This window comes from Idiotropiscis lumnitzeri, chromosome 14, assembly GCF_059441095.1.
Source record: "Idiotropiscis lumnitzeri isolate Australia: NSW breed Sydney's pygmy pipehorse chromosome 14, RoL_Ilum_1.0, whole genome shotgun sequence".
In the NCBI taxonomy this organism is placed as follows: domain Eukaryota; kingdom Metazoa; phylum Chordata; class Actinopteri; order Syngnathiformes; family Syngnathidae; genus Idiotropiscis; species Idiotropiscis lumnitzeri.
The window spans coordinates 5,829,265-5,848,181 of NC_142404.1; the positions used below are offsets into that span (position 1 = coordinate 5,829,265).

The window sequence follows — 18,917 nt, forward strand, 5'->3', positions numbered from 1 at the left end:
GCACCTGTCGCCCCAAACCAGCTGGTAGGATGCAGCCCACCCGCGGTCCAAAGAATGAGATCTGATGAGATTTAATATAGAAAAGAAAGAAAGTAGAGTCGACGCGCTACCTTGCACCCTGGCCTTCATGCAATTCTGCCACTACAATTACACATGCACACACACGCGCACACACCATGCACGAACACACACACTCGCACACACACGCGCACACACACACGCACACAATTTTAGTTCTCATTTAGATGCAGAGTTTCAACCAGACACACATGTGTCTTTTACCTTCCCACCAAAGGCTTTTCTTCAGGAAGTAATGTGACATCGTTTACAGCCACACTGCAATGTGACACATCATGGAACAGCCCCTCCTCCACTTACCATGGCGAGTGCAGCAAGCCCCCTGCCCCCCACAATCAGCACCACCACCTTCCTAATATACCGCACCCCCATCTGACAGCCAAGAGTAGGCCACAATGGATTCTTGACATCTGTGCAGTTAATTACAATAGCTGTACACACAGTGCTGCTGGAGATGTGTAATTATTAGCACGTTGGCCAGGGGAGGGGCACTATAAGAGAGCTGAGCCACATCTTGACGTGACGGGGGCTGATCCCCACAACCAGCGCTTGAGACACAAAGACATGGTCCCCCGCCATCCTCCTCTCCTGCTCGTGTTTGGTTCGTCTTGACAGTGTGTGTGTGTGTGTGGGGGGGGGTGAGCGTGCGTGCGTGTATGTGTGTGTGCATGATGCCGGCTGTGGGTGGATGCTTTTGTGCACTGTTGTTTTTTTATTCCCATGCAGGCGACACCATTATATTGGAGACAACAAGATGAAGCGTGAATCTTTATCATTCAACAATTAACTATGAAGTGCACGATGAGCATCTCTCCGGAGATGGATGATGTTGAAACTTATCTTGCTGTCAGGGTATGGCAACTTTTTGAGCAGAACAAAAGTACTGACACACAAGGCTGCCATCAGGAAATGACAATGGACGAAAATGTCAAGCTTGCTTTGTGCGATGGACCGCAAACAATTTCCCTGAGGAACTCCCCTTTACATAGCTTTGTGATTCGTACTTTAGATGAATATTGGGGCGCCATTGTGCAAAATCGTGAACATGGCATACAATATGCGCGTGTATGGACAAAAACAATGCGCCATTCTGCTCACCCACTTCACATTCTTCCAACAAGGACAAGCGTTGGGTTTCCAAACGTCACAAAATGTATGGACTTTAAACATCCCCCTGAGGAACTCCACATACAATTATGTCTAATTCTATAATCACGCACACAACATATATTTATGTGACACTTTACATTTATATTCTACTGTGTTTTTTATATATTGGGATATTTAGACACTACACCTGCATGAAGTAAATTGTGTAATTATTGAGTGGTTGATTGATGTTGTGCCTAAGATAGCTTTTCGCTAAACTCCAATCTCTACCCAAAATTCTTTTAATGGGTTTCTTCCGCACCAAATCATCCAAGCATGCCCCCTACTTGGAGGAATGGGGAACAAAAACGAGTCATCCCAAACAGTGCCCAAAATGTTGGGGCTGGAGCATGCAAAACAAAGATGTCTTGTTAAACCCTGCTTATTAGTAATTGATTATGAGGAGTGGCTCATTGTCCAGTCAACTGATTGCTTACACATAAATTCAATTGAACAGGAAGAAAAGAGTAGCTTGCTGTTTGCAACATTTGCACAAGCTCCACAAATATTCAGTGTGAAGGGAAAGAAGAAGAGAGCCCAAATGCAATATAAGCACCTCACACCCCGCCCACCTGCCCAGCATGGGCCTGAGCACACAGGGAATGCTCATTGCATCTGTCTGTAAACCACTCTGGCCAAAGGCAAAATGAAATCCCCACCAAAACTGCAAGTAAAACGCCCCTGCAAACGCCAGGCTTAAGCTTTATTTACATCACAACCTTAGAAAACCTTGACTTGCATGCATGGTTCATTCTCAAAGTACCGCTGCAGTATGTTAATAATTCTGCCAACCACTCATGAATGAATGGACTAGAGTGCATTCATAATCTTTAACGTACTGTGGCATTGTTGTGTATGGAGAAATCAAAGAAAATAAATTCAGTAACTAACTTATATTTCTAGAAAATATCATCAGTACTCACGGGTGCCATCAAATCGTGTGGCGATGGTGTCCAAGAAAGTGTTCTGCGGGGCCAGTAGCCCTCTCATCACCGGCATCCTGCTTCGGGTCGACTGGGTCCTTCTGACACGGCGCCCTGGGGCGCCGCTGGACTCCTCCTCCCGCTGCTCAGACCCAAAGCTCGGCAGGAAGCGGGAGGTGCCCGGTGCGCATCCCAGCCCCTGGAGGAGCGCACCGATCCGAGAAACGCGTGGCGGATCCACCTTGACACCGCGGGGGCTGTGACCATAATCGAGTCCAAGACTGAGAGCGAGATGGTGGTTAAGTGTGATGTCTTAATTAATGCGCACCTTTCAGCTGAGCGTTGCGCAAAGGTGAGCGTGTTTTTACGCACAAAAAAAACAAAACAAAACAAAAAACAAAGCAGGAGAGACGCAGCAAACAATAGATGGATGGACTGTGACTTTGTGGTGCTGATGGTGTGTGAGTGAATCTTATAGCGACAAGCTCCTCCTCATCCCCCTCTCTCTCTCGTTCTCTCACTCGCTCCTTTCTCCTTTCCCCCCCTCTCGCGATCTCCCCCCTTCTGCCTGTTGGTTATCAAGAGAGAGCAGATGTCGAGTCACATGACGCCTGTAAGGTCCTGATGTGGGCTTCTTTCAAAGTGGAGGTGGGAGACAAGAAAGAACTGCCAGTTCATTTTCTCATCCATTGCTTTGTGTTCAAAATAAACTAATAAATAAAAACAACAAATTGCAAGCCAGGTGTGTAAGTGCGCACACAATTGGCTTTCTGTATGTAAGTTTGATGTATGTGTAGTGCGGAAAAAAACAATAATGTCCATTTACTTGCTCCCCACGATTTAATAAATTACATTTAATCTATTTCATCACCGTGAACACGTTTGAGGTTTCCATGTGTTATACACGAGCACCAGTCTTGGTAGAGGCCAGTGTTTAGAATAGTACAAAACAATTATGAAGAGTGATATTTAGGCAAATAATCGTGGATATATATAAACGGAGACACCTGCCGCTTTCTTGTCGCTCTCCTCAGGTCCACATGGCTGCATGAAAGCAGGAGAAAAATAGTGGAATCAACTTACAGTCGGCTACCGACATCTAGTGGTTGAAAAGATACATACATGGATTTTTTTTAATGTATGAGATTCTGTATTCATTCAATGAATTTACTTTGTGTGCTAACTTTATTTGCCACATAAATAATGTCGCAAATATTAAAATATGGATTGAGATTAGAAAACTATTATCAGTTATTTTAAGCGTAATTACATCTATATTAAGTATATAACAAAATATTCATAATTCCATCCATTTCCGGAACATAAAAAAATGTCGCAAACATTAAATACTATATAATATACTATTCTATTATTATTATTATTATTATTATTATTATTATAATTATGATTGTAGATTTTACATTCACCAGTAAATACAAGACGACACGCCTACTCAGTCGTACGGTCGCGTCTGATTGGCTGTAATTCTTTTTTCCTCTTCTCTAATTGGTTAATGTCTTGTCAAACTAGCCGGTGACTTCGATCCTGCCTGCCTGTCTCTCCTCCCTCGAAGCTGTAGCAAGCGCACCCGGCTCTGCAAAATTGTTTGAATTACACCGCCATCTTCATCCCGTTTTACCTGCAAAATAAGGTAAGAATTTGCAGCATTTTCTGTTCCACCTTCGTGGCAGACTGTCTTACAGCAGGAAATGCGGTATCGTCACTTCCACTCTTCGTGTGTGTTCTTCTAGCGCTATGAGCAAACCAAGTGAAGCTAACGTGGCCATTTCGTTTTAATACGAGGGTGTACAGTGCAATATAAAAAAAATATTATTTTTCTAAATTGATATGTGGTGTGTGGCAAGGTTATTGTCGTGTTTTGATGTTTTTTCTCCAGCTCCCAGCCTGCTCGTCCTGTTTTGATTGCCCCTTACTTCCTGTTCGACGGTTTCTCCTATCAGATAAAATCGGGACTCGTGTAACGCTCTCAAATGAATTCAACATTCAAAAGCTACTCGTGGGGAAAAGTCCTTGGAAACTGATATTGACAAATATAAATCAAATAAGACATTGGACGCTATTTTAATTTGAAAGCCCAAGTTCTGGATGAAGTTTTATTATTCTTTTCGACAGTTTTTTTGTTTTTGTTTTATGTTTGCGGTCTTGATTATCCAAGATGGGATTCAATGCTGAGTCATTATCAAGCCACTCCTGTATTACAGAATGAATGAACACATTTCATGGAAGTAGAACTTCCAGCGCCCCTCCCACTCTCACCACTTGTTGGTGGCTGCGTCTCAATCCGATTGTGTTTCAACCAGAGGCGGAACTACGTGGTGGCCTGGGGGGTGGGCCTCCACCCCTTGTCACTGTGTCACTATGCCCCCCCCCCCCCCCCCCCGGCTGACCTTTCTGCTATTTTCACATGGATACAGTTGGGACTGTTCGATTTGCCTACAAGAAAATCCTGATTATTTTCTCTAGAACCCGATTTTCCGATAAAGATTTCTTTGTAAAATGCAAATAATGAAAGATAAAGTATTTTGAATGGCTTCTCTTCAAACATATTTTTTCATTCTTTGGTTTCAAAATACTTGTGAATTGAATTTAATCCACACAGAATAATGCTTTGGGATTAAAAGCGTTTTACTGATACAACAGACTTCAGATCTGTTCTTAATTAACCAATAATGAAAGAACAAGGTGCTTATACCATCCCATCTGTGTCACTGCAACTGATTTCAAACACTCTCTGAACCAATGATTGTTTTGTCCGTGTCCGTCCCGTTGAAACCACATAATTTCCACACTACAGATCTACTTTTGCCCGAATTATTAACTAAATACTCACTTGCTTGAGCACTTGTAGCAAAATCACATTCCCCAGGGACCTGTACCTTTAAGGGCGAAGGGCGGTGAAGAGGACGTGTCTGAGTTCAAAGGCATTATAGATATGAAAGGATGACTGTGTAAACCAGTGTTCCCAAACTACAAGAACCTGAATTTTTTTCAGTGATGGGGATGGATATTGGGGCTGTAGACAGCCCTTCCTTGACGTTTATGCCCCCTCTATCCAATGAGAGTAACCCTTTCAACATGTGCATTCAGCCACTATTGTTGGCAGCAGACAGATTTCTTTTTCACAGGGCTTATTGACTCCAAAGGTCAGCATGACAAAAATGCAGTTTTTTGGGCCTCAACTTCGTTTACAAGATCCAGCGCTTATTTTGTATAGTTCCTCTTTTTTCAATTTGTGACTCATGGCTTGAGCAAAATGATTATTGTCTGTTCATGCAGCATGAGGAATTCCTACAGACAGACCCTGTTTATACTAATTTACATATTGCCTGGAGAGGGAGGCGTCTGGTATTCCAACAATTCCGCATTGATTGAGACGTATGAAAAGAATGTGTATCGAAGATTAATGCGCGTTCGAGCTACATGGTGGATTTTTGTTTTTCATGTGAAATTTGTCTGTCTGGATATTGTTGTAACTTTTTTTTGCCGTATGTCAATGCATCATCATGGAAGAGGACGAGCTGTGGGAAATCAGTTTGACAAGGGACTGGATCATGAAAAGAAATTTATTTTTCTTTCACGATAGGGATACCATGTTTAGAGAGATATACTTCATTAAAAATGTCCACTGGCATGTGCGTCATTTTTTCGATTTTGTGTTACTGTTGTGTGAAATTATCATTTTCATTCCCTTATAGCAGACAGTGTTTACTTTGACCCCATTTTGAAAAATATTAAATTCAGGCCTCGTCATTCATAATATTCATTCATATTTATCTTATTTCTAAACTATATTTATAACTGATTCCAAAATCCTAAACAACTTGAATGAGATTACTATTTGTTTTTTTTTTTTAAATATTTTCTAACTATATATGTATCCATCCATCCATTGTTCAAACAGCTTATCTTCACCAATTATTCATTTTAAGAGTGAATTTGAAAGAGAAAAACATGCTTTTTTTAAATTTCAAACTATAAAGACATGCATTCCCCCCCAGAAAATCAAGAGTGTATATATTTGTATTTATATTTAAAGCATTTTCAAGGCGAGAAGACATTTTTTTACACTGATGTAATATAATTCTATTAAGAGTAAATCTTGACAAGTGATTTATTAAAATGCTGGAGGGCAATTTTGAAACCGTAACTCAAAAGTGGTTTTATTTTGAAACAACAAACGTATTTCCAGGCTGTTGGTGGTGGACAGGCTGAGAATATTGGCTGCTGCCAGTTTCTCTTGGATTTTTTTGTGTACTGCATGTGACACTTTCTAGATTTGGCCACGTTGGAATTTAGTCAACAATTAAATCACTCAATCCTTGAGAAGTAAACTGTGTTTTTTTAGAATGAAAGCCATACAAGTCTTTGCACATGAGGCCCCAAGTTCCAACTTATGTATTCCATGTGCGTTTACAGAATAAGCAATGGCTGCCAAAATCAAAGCTGGTTCTGTGGTGGAGATGCAGGGTGATGAAATGACTCGGGTCATTTGGGAACTCATCAAGAAGAAGCTCATCTTCCCCTACCTGGAACTTGACTTGCACAGGTAAAAACATCCTAGACTACAGGGTTATTAATGGTACAGTCGAATGTCAAATCATAAACTTGATTGGTTCGGTGAACCCATTTGTAACTTGAAATGTTCAGAAAGTGAGGTAATGTTTCCCATTGAAATGAATGGAAATGCAATCAATCCGTTTTATCCTCACAACTAAGTTATACATAACTTTTTTTTCCCCCAGTTTGTGGTAAAAAATAAAAATAATGCAATGAAGATATAAGGGAAAACAATATTTTAAAGAAATACAAAACCTGATTCCTATTTATTGCTCATTACCTTTAGGAGGGGATGACAGCTTCTCCATTGAAAGAGGCTTATTCCGTAATAACTTGGGCAAATTCTGATTCAAGTGCTCATTTTTATATTATTTTAGTTACAGTTCCTTGTTTAGCCCAAGCAGAGGGGAAAAAAATATGAAATCATTTAATTTTGCGGAAGAACAAAAATGTGGAATCATGAAAAACAACAAAAGAACACAGCACCAGTACTTTGCTGCAACATCTCTGGTTAATAACTGTTCACAATCTCAGAGGCATCAGTTTTGCATGTCGGTTGCTTGTTGTTGACCCTTTTCCTCAACTTCCACCCAAAATTTTCTTTCGGATTCCGATCCGAGTTATTTGCAGGGCACGATATTGACCTTGCGTGTCTTTCGTCAAAGTCAATTCTTGCTCTATGGCTAGATGTAGTATCATCTTTTCTTTCCGACCAATTGTTGTAGTCAACAAAGCCAAGTTGGTCGACTTTTTTCCCCAGCCCTAGTATAAACGTGTATATACATAACAGCGTATACATGTGTAATATCCTATATATATATGTATATATGGACACAAATAAAATTACATGCATGTCTACACACAAACACACACATGTACACACTGAATGGAAGAACCTTACTTTCAGGGTGTGTAGAACGTTGACTGACTGGACTTTGGTTGTCAACTTAGACCAACCTGTATCAATGCTTTGCTGAGTTTGATAATCACTTCTCCCTTTGGTGTCGTAAAACTTTTTTTAGCCTTTGCTCACCTCTGTTGAATAATTACCCAAACTTCGACTTGTCAAAACACTTTACGTCATTGAGATGGCTGTTTATTGCCGTACTAGCCACATTTAATGCTTGCAGAAATTGTAAAGTCTGTTCAGCTCACTGTGTCACTTACTCACATTCCTTGACGACTTTGCCTATTGGGCAGTGCATGTCTAAAGAATTTTGAGGTAATGATTTTCACACATGCCTTTGCAGTCCAGTGCACAAAGACAATGTTCATTTCAAACCTGATCTTATTAGTTGACATTTTTCTTCTGACTATTATTGTTAAAATTCAAATCATGGGCATCACATCACAATGTCGTGGCTTGGGATACGATACGATACAATACAATACAACTTTGTTTGTATCGCGCATTCCAGAACAGCTGGAGCTGTAACAAAGCGCTTTACACATGATGTAAGGAGAAAGTAGGTGAAAGGTCATGGCTGTTCTCAAACAAAACCTGTTCTTGCAACCACAGTGAATCAGGCTAAAAGTTAGTGCCTGTTCTTTGTGCTGAATTTCAGGTCTTGCATGAGGTTAGCAATTAGCAGAGAAATTAGGTCAATTCGACGCCAGCAGTGATGTAGGCGATTGCCCTCGACCCCCTTTGGCTTAATGTTCTTAACTGTCCTCCTTTTGTTAAATCCATCAGAGCCATTGTGCTTCAACACAGGACTAATCACCTGGCTTTGGCAGCTAATAATAATAACCATAGAATAAAATTCTTGCGCATACATCTTTTAATTAAATGTTTTTTTGGGGGGGGTGGGGTCAGCCAGCGCAGGCTGTTGAGCGTGCATCGTTACTGAAATGAAGAGTATGCCTATGTCATATTAATGTTACCTTACAATTATTGGGTAAATTCTATGGATTATTTTATACAATACACATTTATTGAGTAGATTTGAAAAAGTCCACACGATTAAATTATCCAGCAGCTAAGGTAAAAGTGCAGTTGAAAAGAAAAATGGCGTTTATATACGAGATCTCATTCATCTGGTAGTGACTCTAATCTTGTGACGGTCAATCTACATTCCTCGGCGAGGGTAGGAAACGCAGATTAACCGATAAATTGAGAGCTTCACCCTCTGGCTCAACTGTTCTTCACCACAATAGACGGATACAGTCTACATCACTGCATATGTTGAACCGTTACGCCTGTCAATCTCACGCTCCATTCTCCTCTCACTTGTGAACAAGACCCCAAGATACATGAACTCCTTCACTTGGGTCAGGATATCATGCCCGACCTGGAGAGGGCACTCCACCCTTTCTGACAGAACACTTTGGTCTCATATTTGGACGTGCTGATTTTCATTCCAAACGCTTCACACTGGGCTGTGAACCGCTCCAGTGAAAGAAAGTTGGAGATCACGGCTTGAAGAAGCCAACAGTACCACATCATCTGCAAAAAGCAGAGATGCAAATTCACGTCCCATTATTCAAAAACAGGACATTATTTTAAATTCACCGTGTAGAAAATGCACACACCTGGTGTATATAATGATTCAGTTACTGGTTTAGTCTGTGACATGCAGTTTTGATAAAAGGGGGGAGGCGCGCTACACTGGACACAGGCTGGTCTCTAGTTGGCTGAAGGCTGCAAAGTATAAGCAGTGGGTGATCATTTTCGTTTATCAGCAATAAAAGACATTAATCGATACTTTTCAACGCCGATCGCGATTGGTGGCCAATTGATCTGAGCACTGCTAATGAATATTGAGCACACATCACCAAAAAAGTACATAGTAGGAGGTCTAAAAATTGGTTTTAGAAATATATATCTTCTTCTTCTTCTTCTTCTTCTTTTCTTTTCGGCTTTTCCCTACAGGGGGTCGCCACAGCAAATCAGTTGTCTCCATCTAACCCTGTCCTCTGCATCCTCTGCTCTCACCCCAACGCATTTCATGTCCTCTTTAACTACATCCATAAACCTCCTCTTTGGTCTTCCTCTAGACCGCTTGCCTGGCACTTGGAAACTCAGCATCCTTCTGCCAATATACTCACTATCTCTTCTCTGGACATGTCCAAACCATCTCAGTCTGGCCTCTCTGATTTTATCTCCAAAGCCTCTCACATGTGCTGTCCCCTCTGATGTCCTCATTCCTGATCCTATCCGTTTTGGTCACTCCCAAAGAAACCCTCAGCATCTTCATCTCTGCCAGGTCCAGCTCTGCCTCCCGTCTTTTCTTCAGTGGCACTGTCTCCAGACCAGACAGGATCGCTTGTCTCACCACACTTCTATAAATCTTTCATTTGATTTTAGCTGAAACTCTTCTATCGCACATCATGTCTGATACTTTTTTCCACCCGTTCCAGCCAGCCTGCACACGCTTCTTCTCTTCTTTTCCACACTCTCCATTGCTCTGGATTGTTGACCCTAGATACTTCAACTCGTCCACGTTCTTGGTCTCTTCTCCCTGTAAGCTCACTCTTCCTCTTGGGTCCCTCTCATTTACACACAGATATTCCGTTTTGTGGCTGCTAATCTTCATTCCCCTCCTTTCCAGGGCAAAACCTCCCTGCCTGCAGCTTTTCCTCCACCTGTTCCCTGCTCTCACTACATATCTACATATCACAATGTCATCTGCAAACATGATGGTCCATGGAGAAATAGAAATATATATTTGCAGGTTTTTGCGATTATATGATCTGTGTCATTGGTACACAGAACTTTCCAGAAATACAAAGAAACAAACCTTCCAATTTGACACGATCATTCTCATGACAACGTTTCTCTTGTTGCCGGCCCAGTTATGACCTCGGAATGGAGAACCGTGACGCTACTGATGACCAGGTGACGGTGGAGGCCGCCGAGGCTGTGCGGCGCTACAGCGTGGGCATTAAGTGCGCCACCATCACGCCGGATGAGAAGCGTGTGGATGAGTTCAAACTGAAGCAGATGTGGCGCTCGCCCAACGGGACCATTCGAAACATTCTAGGTGGAACCGTCTTCAGGGAAGCCATCATCTGCCGGAACATCCCCCGCCTGGTTCCCGGATGGGTCAAGCCCATCATCATTGGCAGGCACGCCCATGGAGATCAGGTAGCTGTCTGGTGGCTAGCATCGTTGAGTTGAGCTGTCACGAGTGATCTTTTTTTTTTTTTTCTTTTTTTAGTGTAGTTATTAAACACAAAGTCAACCATGCGTTTTTCACACTTGGGACAGGATACATTCCATACGTACCTGCAATAAGTGAAAATCAATGGCATATACAATTTTTGAAAAATAATTTTTTCCCTGTCTTCCTCGTCTCACATGGTTTCAACACTTATTAAAGCACACAAACATGTTAAAGCACACGTTATTGCTTAGCATCTGTTCTCACTCTCAAGAAACGTAATATTGTCGTATAACATCACTTTGACGAAACTGAAAGAAGAAAACAGTCACTTATAAAGTTCTCCTAATAAGAAGCAAAGCCTGCTTTCTTCAAACTGTTAGTCACCCCCAGTTGATGTTTACTTTGAGACATAAAAAGGAATTAAACGTATATTTAAATAAGAAAATGTTCAGTCAACCCATATGCAGTAAACACACCACTATTCTAAACAAATTTCGCATGGAGCGGTTTGTATTAATGTGATCAAGCTTGATTTACAGAATTGTTTTTTCACTTACACAGCATTATAGTATCTAGCAGCACATTGCAATGTCAACAAATATTTTTCTGGTCTGATTTATTGATATAATTAGAAAAAGACCTCAACAGCCTTGTTTTGATTCAAAGTTGTTGCCGCATTGACTGTGAAAAAGTGTGGGAGGGAAAAAAAACCTCAGTTTCACTTATGCATAACAAGCTGTCTCTCACCAATTTGCGGTTGCCTCAGACATTAGTCTGTCGTCAGGAGATGTACAGTAAAAATATTAAATTTCATAAACTGCCCTTTGGACTATTATGTTCTGGCCTTCAGGCCAAAGTCAACAGTGCTCTGGCCCCTGAGCAAGCTGTATCTAGGTGAAGTGTCATGTAACAAAAAGTTGTGTAATGCCTATGAAAAACTCTGCTGTATCTCTTCCATCAAACTGACTTTCACAGGCCCGGTTCATTATTTTAAATGTTACTTTGTTCGGATCATGTGTTTAGAAAGCATTGAAAATTCCTTCAACGTGTTCCCCACAGTACAAAGCCACCGACTTTGTGGTTCCCGGGCCGGGCAAAGTGGAGATGATCTACACGCCTGTAAGTGGAGAACAGGTGAAGTTCGTTGTCCACAATTTTGAAGGTATGCGCTGTGTTTGCACGTCGCCGTGCCCATTTAAGCATCTAACAATACACATACTTTCTGATATTGTGGTTCCTTATAAGAGCAAGACCCCAAATGAGTTTAGATGTCTATTTTTTTTTAGAGATGTTCAGTAATAATTTTGCCTAATTTATAAACAAATGTGCAATTGATCTTTGATCGGATGGCGATATAAAAAGTCTAAACCCCCTTTTAAATGTGAGGTTTTTGTGTTATAAAAAAAAAAACTGACCAAAATTGGGGAAAAAAAAGGAATCTTTTCAACTGGGAAAGTAAGAATAAACAAGTCAGATTCAATGTGTAGGCACCAGTGTGATGGCTGTGATGTGGCTGTGTTTAGAAGTAAGCAGTCACATTTAAACTCAATGGAAGTAAGCACACACCCGTTACCATTTAAATTGCCTCTGATGAACCCCAAATAAATTCCAGATGTTCTAGTTGGCCTTTCCTAGTAGCAATTGTAGTAGGTTTTGTGTTAACACCAACTTCTATTCGAGAGAGTGTTGTAATTATTATTATGTTGTCCTTTTCGCAATGTGCAAAGTTGTGTTTGCAGTGCACCAAATATATATTTTGGAATTATGATCAAAACGGTCAAGCTTCTTTTTCTAGTGTGTGTTGTATCCTGGCTTAGATGTTGTTTATCCTAAGATAAGGCTTCTGTGTTGACGTCCCGTTCTTGGTCATATCCCTGCTATTTTTTTCTCTGCGGTTATGACTGTCTTCACTGTTTTCCTGGTACATGTGATGCTTTGGAATTTTTTGGTACCCTTCTTAAGACAAATGAACCCTCTAATGCTGCAGGAGCTCTCTGACCACAAAAATGTCAGGAATAGCCTATGACATCATCAGGAATGTATTTTGGGTCAATAAGCGGGACTTTAAATGGTGGCAGATATGTACCTATGCCTGTTCAACATGAGTTTCAATGTGATTGATTACTTCTGAACACAACCACAACACCGTTTACACTATAAGAAGGTGTGTGGACTTGTGCAACCACACTGTTAGTTGTTGATTTTACTTCCCATCTATTATTTTTTTACACTTGAGTTGTACTGTTAACTAATAGTCAATAAACAAGTTTTAATGTGATTTTATTATGGTCTCTTATTTGAATATCACAGAATCACACAATTAAAACAGGGGGTGTGCATCATTTTTATATCCACCGTAGCTTCCCTTCACCGTCTTTTTGAATCATTGTATTGTTGACTGTGTTGATTTTGTTCACAGGATAAATTCACAAGTTAAATATAGTACTCCTCTTTTTGTTTTTTAATTGTATGAATAATTTTGGTGAATGGCGCCCTTTTTGGCACCTGCCTCTAAAAATGTCTATGTGCGTCCCTGTCTATGTGTATATTTGCGTGTAGGCACTGGTGGCGTAGCATTGGGGATGTACAATACGGACAAATCCATCCGGGACTTTGCTCACAGCTCCTTCCAGATGGCTCTGGTGAAATGCTGGCCTCTCTACCTCAGCACCAAGAACACCATCTTGAAGAAGTATGATGGACGATTCAAGGACATTTTCCAGGAGATCTATGAGAAGTATGCATGCACATTCACACACACACACACACACACACACTTCTCTTTTATAGTATACAATGGAAACTCCCAAATCAAACACACTGAATGTGATACAGAGGAAAATACAAGACATAGCTTCATCTACATAAGGCTGCAGTTTAAACCATCACGAGAGAATGTGATCACTAGAAAATCTCATGCTGCAACATCTCAGTGTGCATCTAATGCACGGGTTGGCAACACATGCATCAGGCATCAACACATTTTTGTATGCTTCTGAGAAATCATGACGAACCAAGAAGCGGACCTCACTTTTGGTTTGCAGCAAGTGGGTCATTTATGTACAATGTGCACTCAAACAAACATTGACTGTTTTATTTGAAAGTGAGCTCTAACCAAAGTGAGCTTCTTTTTACAGAGTTCGTTGTTTTTATTAGATTTTTTTCTTTTGTTTATTTTTATTAGCTATCCTCACTTTTGTGGCTTGTTGTGATTTTTTTTTTTCTGTGATAGAATGTCCAAATGTCTATTTACGATTTCAGGTTGCCAACATATGATCTAAAGTTCAGGTGGGAAATGCAGGTCCTCAAGGGCCACTTTCCTTCAACTTTTTCATCTCTCCTATCGCACCACACCTGATTCAAATGATCACTTCTTCGGCAAGCAAGGAAGGAGCTTGATGATGATCCTGATCTTTTGAATCAGGTCTGTTGCGACAGGGAGAGTTGGAAAACATAAAGGAAAGCAGCCCTCGAGGACTGGCGTTTGACACCTGCGATCTAAAGTCTACTTTTGCTTTTTTTTCTACTTTTTTCTGTGATGCCACCCTTGAAGTGAATGAAATGATGTAAAATACAAAATTGGAGACTGCGACGTATTAATTTCCTCTGGGAAAAGTGTTTTATAAAACACCTTCTAATTCCTCCTTATCTTCACTCAACAGGGAATACCGTACTCAGTTTGAGGCCAAAGGTATCTGGTACGAGCACCGTCTGATTGATGACATGGTGGCCCAGGCCATGAAGTCGGACGGAGGCTTCATTTGGGCCTGCAAGAACTACGATGGAGATGTGCAATCCGACTCTGTGGCGCAAGGTTGGTACAGTTAACCATTGGTCCGTAAAACTGAAGAACAAATCTGAAATGCAACAACAGGGCTTTTCAGTTTTTAGGTCACAGCTCCCTGGGTCTGATGACCAGTGTGTTGATTCAATAAATACGCATGTTAGTATGGAGGACTTCCTGTCACTGCTAGGTGGTTCCCTGATTAACTGAAGAAATTAACATTTAAAATCGTTTTACTGAGTATTGACCTTGACCAACCGTATTGAATACAGAAACGCATTTACACATCTTCTGTTCTGCACCGCTATCATTCCAAAAAATCCCACTTGTGTCACAATTCCATGTTTTTCACACAGGGGAAAAAAACATTCAAGTCAATAAGAACATTTTCCTTATGTTCCAACTTCAAATTGTGCAGCTCATTCGAGATATCGAAGGAATTATTTTTCTCAAAATTGCATTTTTCATTTTATTGTAGGGATCGAACCCTGTCGTAAAAAACGAAAATCCACATTGTGCATCCTTGTTGATGCCCAAAAATAGATACATTTATTTTCCATGACAACATTCCCATGCAGATATTATACAGATTCCTTCCACATGTCCCAAACAAGTAAAATCATTTGAACTTCAGGTCAATTCATTCTGGACATTGACCAGCCTATTATAAGATGCCTAAAATCCTCACGTTTTAACAATAAAATTCCCAAATTAAAATATCGTTTCCATATTCATCTCCTTCTTCCACAATTTTGATAGAAAAAAAACATTCCAGCGTTAAATTGTGCAGCTTATTCAGGATACATATCACATTGCACAAAATACCAATGAAATTGCCAAATTATGAGATCTTTTACATATTTACAAAATTCAAAAATCGAATATAAAATGTCCATCTCATGTTCTTTTTATTTTACATTTCATTTAAAAAAAGTCTCACAATCAACATTTTAACAATTCGTTACTTCCAACAGCATTTCAGTCCTGCATCAGTTTTCGCATTCACACTCAATTTCTACTGAAATTCTACTCACTAATTGAGTTTCATGTTTCTAGGCGATCATTACGCCTCCCACACATGGATTGGCGTAGACAAAAATGCTTTACAATACAGCAGTGTCTAAATCTTTGCAATTGCGTGAAGTCTGAGTTCAAATGAGGCTTTGTAGTATTTGTTTGCAAAAATGAAAACATGCGGTATCAAGTTTTTCTCGCCTTTAGGTTACGGCTCCCTGGGTATGATGACCAGTGTGCTGATATGTCCCGACGGACGGACCGTGGAATCAGAGGCGGCGCATGGCACAGTGACGCGCCACTACAGGCAACACCAACAGGGAAAAGAAACTTCCACAAACCCCATAGGTAGTGAACATCAGCGATTAAGTGTGGCTGTTCTGTTTGTGGGAGAGAATTATTGTAGCATCTTGTTCCTCACAGCCTCTATCTTTGCGTGGACTCGTGGCCTCCTCCATCGGGCGAAGCTGGACAGCAACACGGAGCTGCGTGTTTTCTCTGAAGCGCTAGAGGCTGTTTGCGTTGAGACCATCGAGGCGGGCTTCATGACCAAGGATTTGGCCATCTGCATCAAGGGACTGCCAAAGTTAGTTAAATGCAGTCACAGTTTGTTTTTATATATATATAGATGGATTGATAGACTTCCACTATTAACAAATATTTCTTTTATATTTTTACATTCTCTTTCTTTGAATAGTTTCAAGTGGTAAAATATTGACAGTTTATTAGTTATTTCAGTTGTGATTTATTCAATATAATGTCTTGGCACTATATTGCTAAATATACAATAATGTAGACCAGATGCTTTGAGGCCCCTCTTGGCTGATGTGTGCGCTACCGAGTTAACCCTCCTGATGTCCTCGGGTCAAAATTAAATATAAGCTGTGAAATGTCACCGTTTAAAATTCAGTTAAGATGCGTATATTGGGGGTTGAGTGAAGACGGGTCATTTTGACCCGAAGGACACAGGGTGTATACAGAAAATGAGGACGGAAGGGTTAATTCATTTTCATTTTTCTGACTGTATTGTGTTGGGCTGAGTATTCTGTTTTCTCTGTAGACAATTAATTGGCTGGTCACAGTTGGATACCCCGCCCGGCTGTTACAAACGCGGCGACAGCGAGAACTGAATGAAAATTGTACTGCAGCATCAATCATTTATTTTGGTGTTTTATGATTACATTTTAACGATCGCTTTGAAATGGTTTAGCATGGCTTTGCTTTAGCATGTCTTCTATTGTAAACAATAATTGTAACAATACTCAGAAGTAGCGATTTTTCGCTGCTATGGAGGCAATAATTAGGGACTTTTATAGGAGTGACTGCTGTTTCATCCAACCAGCCACAATCGCAGTTTCGTGCAAAGCTATTTTGGTAGATGGGAAAGATGCAAAGACATCAATAAACATTATCACGATTGATTGGTAGAGGCTGAATCTTATGCCATCCAATCACAGGTCGCGGAATTTACAGACTTGCTTGTAAACTTCAAGTTAATCAACTGCACATTCTGTCTCAGCGTCTGCAGAATAATTTTCATTCCCTTGGCATCTCTGTAATCCTTATTGGTAAATTTAATTAAACCTTTCATTTAAATGCACATTTAAATGAAGTTGTCTTGTATTGTATGTCCAAAAGTGCAATTGGACATCCACTCCAGGAGGTGGCAGTGGTGCTCTTATTGTTAGAGTGTTCGCAAGGATAATCCGCTCGAAATTGTAGTTTTGTTTTTGTTATTAGTTTTTTTTTTTGCGCTTAGCATGCGCACACACACAGCACATAGCAGTATATATATGGGGTGCAGTGAACAAACCCAAAAGAGATGTTAAAAAATATTTAACAGCGATGAAACTAAAGGCAGAGAGTGACTTAAAACAATGTTTTTTTTTTAAGTTGATTTATGTTTGTTTATTTTTTTCTCGCTGCGGAGAGTTGGGGGGTGTAAAGTATTTTCTTCTCTGGTAGGATGCAACATACAGAAAATAACTGAGAAGTGCTGCACTTAACTCAGTGGCCACTCAGTAGCATGATGAAGAGGACTAGATAAATACCACTTCTAATTCAACCAGCAAATGCATTTGGTTGATTTATGAATCAAACGCTTGTTGTGAATTTTGCACTTTGCTCGACCATTGTTGGGTAAGAGTCAGTCTTTCTGATCGTAGGAATTATTGTCCTGCGGAAATACGTTTTGGTGCAGTAACTTCTCAATAAAGATCTGATCAATTTTCCTCTGCTTACAGCGTGACGCGCGCTGACTATCTAAACACCTTTGAGTTCCTGGACAAGCTGGCGGAGAACCTGAAGGCCAAGCTGACCAATCATCCCAAGCTGTGATGCACATGAAGCAAGCACACTCACACATACACACCATACACACACTCATGCACACTGCTGCTGCTGGAGGCTCGCCAGTTAAACAGAAGGAGGCAACTGGCCTGGACTTGAAATACATTCATTACTTCAAACAGGAAGTGTGAGTGGACTGAACTCTACTGGAATTAACCTCTAATACACAAAAGGTATTGTTTCACTGTCCAATATGAAACATGGATCTCCAAATTATGTGCATATTTTTTTTTATTTGAAAAACTACAAAAATATTTTTGTGGTTTTGAAAAAAAATGTCGAGCTCCACGCTTTTTAGTGTTGACTGACTAGTTCAAACCAAATTGGCTAATATGATTAATAATACTATTAAACGGTAATAAAGTGTTTTTGTTTCTCTCTGATGTTTAATTAATTTACAAAAGTCTCTGTATTATGTTTAGTGTCATCTTTTCACTTCTTCGGAATCTTGCCACAGAATATGAAATATCCATGTCGTGTTTTTTTATTTTGTTTCATTAAAATAAATACATAAATGAATTGTTTCCATGTAAGAATAGGTTAAATGTTATGGTTTTCATTTCCTAGCTGTCTAATGATTTGTTAATTTGCACCAGTGTTTTATGAAAACAGCTGATTCTAAGGACATCTTATATCGCACTATAATTTCAGTTTTAATGGTAGTTGGAACAACATAATACATTTTATTTGTGTGAGGATTTAATTCAAAATAATAAATAAATAAAGCATTTTATCTCATTTTAATTTTTGTCCCATGACTGCAGCTGCCTACGGTAGAGGATTAGGAAGGGGAAAAAAAGGTTGAAATTCTGACTTTATTCTCATAATTCTGAAGTGAGAATTCTGAGAATTAAGTGGGAATTCTAGAATGGCTTGATGTACTTTGTTTTTAACCCTAATTTACATTTTTCTGAGTAATAAAACATTTTGGATTAA

At 40.0% G+C, this 18,917-nt stretch overlaps 2 protein-coding genes across 2 annotated transcripts in view; one reads left to right on the forward strand and one right to left on the reverse strand.

Annotated features, from left to right (window-relative positions):
• kcnh3 (potassium voltage-gated channel, subfamily H (eag-related), member 3) overlaps positions 1-2,580 on the reverse strand; it is a 113,605-nt gene extending 111,025 nt beyond the window's left edge. Inside the window, exon 1 of the mRNA XM_088315106.1 lies at positions 2,151-2,580. Coding sequence (XP_088171232.1) covers positions 2,151-2,226 — 76 coding nt within the window. The 5' untranslated portion in view covers positions 2,227-2,580. The remainder of the gene's footprint in view (positions 1-2,150) is intronic.
• Positions 2,581-3,681: 1,101 nt separating this feature from the next.
• idh1 (isocitrate dehydrogenase (NADP(+)) 1) lies at positions 3,682-18,725 on the forward strand. The gene is made up of 9 exons (XM_088315666.1): positions 3,682-3,801; positions 6,588-6,717; positions 10,524-10,815; positions 11,894-11,996; positions 13,394-13,571; positions 14,497-14,648; positions 15,840-15,980; positions 16,056-16,218; positions 17,876-18,725. The coding sequence occupies exons 2-9, from the start codon at positions 6,596-6,598 to the stop codon at positions 17,967-17,969; spliced, it is 1,245 nt and encodes a 414-aa protein (XP_088171792.1). The 5' UTR covers positions 3,682-3,801; positions 6,588-6,595; the 3' UTR covers positions 17,970-18,725.
• The last annotated feature ends 192 nt before the right edge of the window (positions 18,726-18,917 follow it).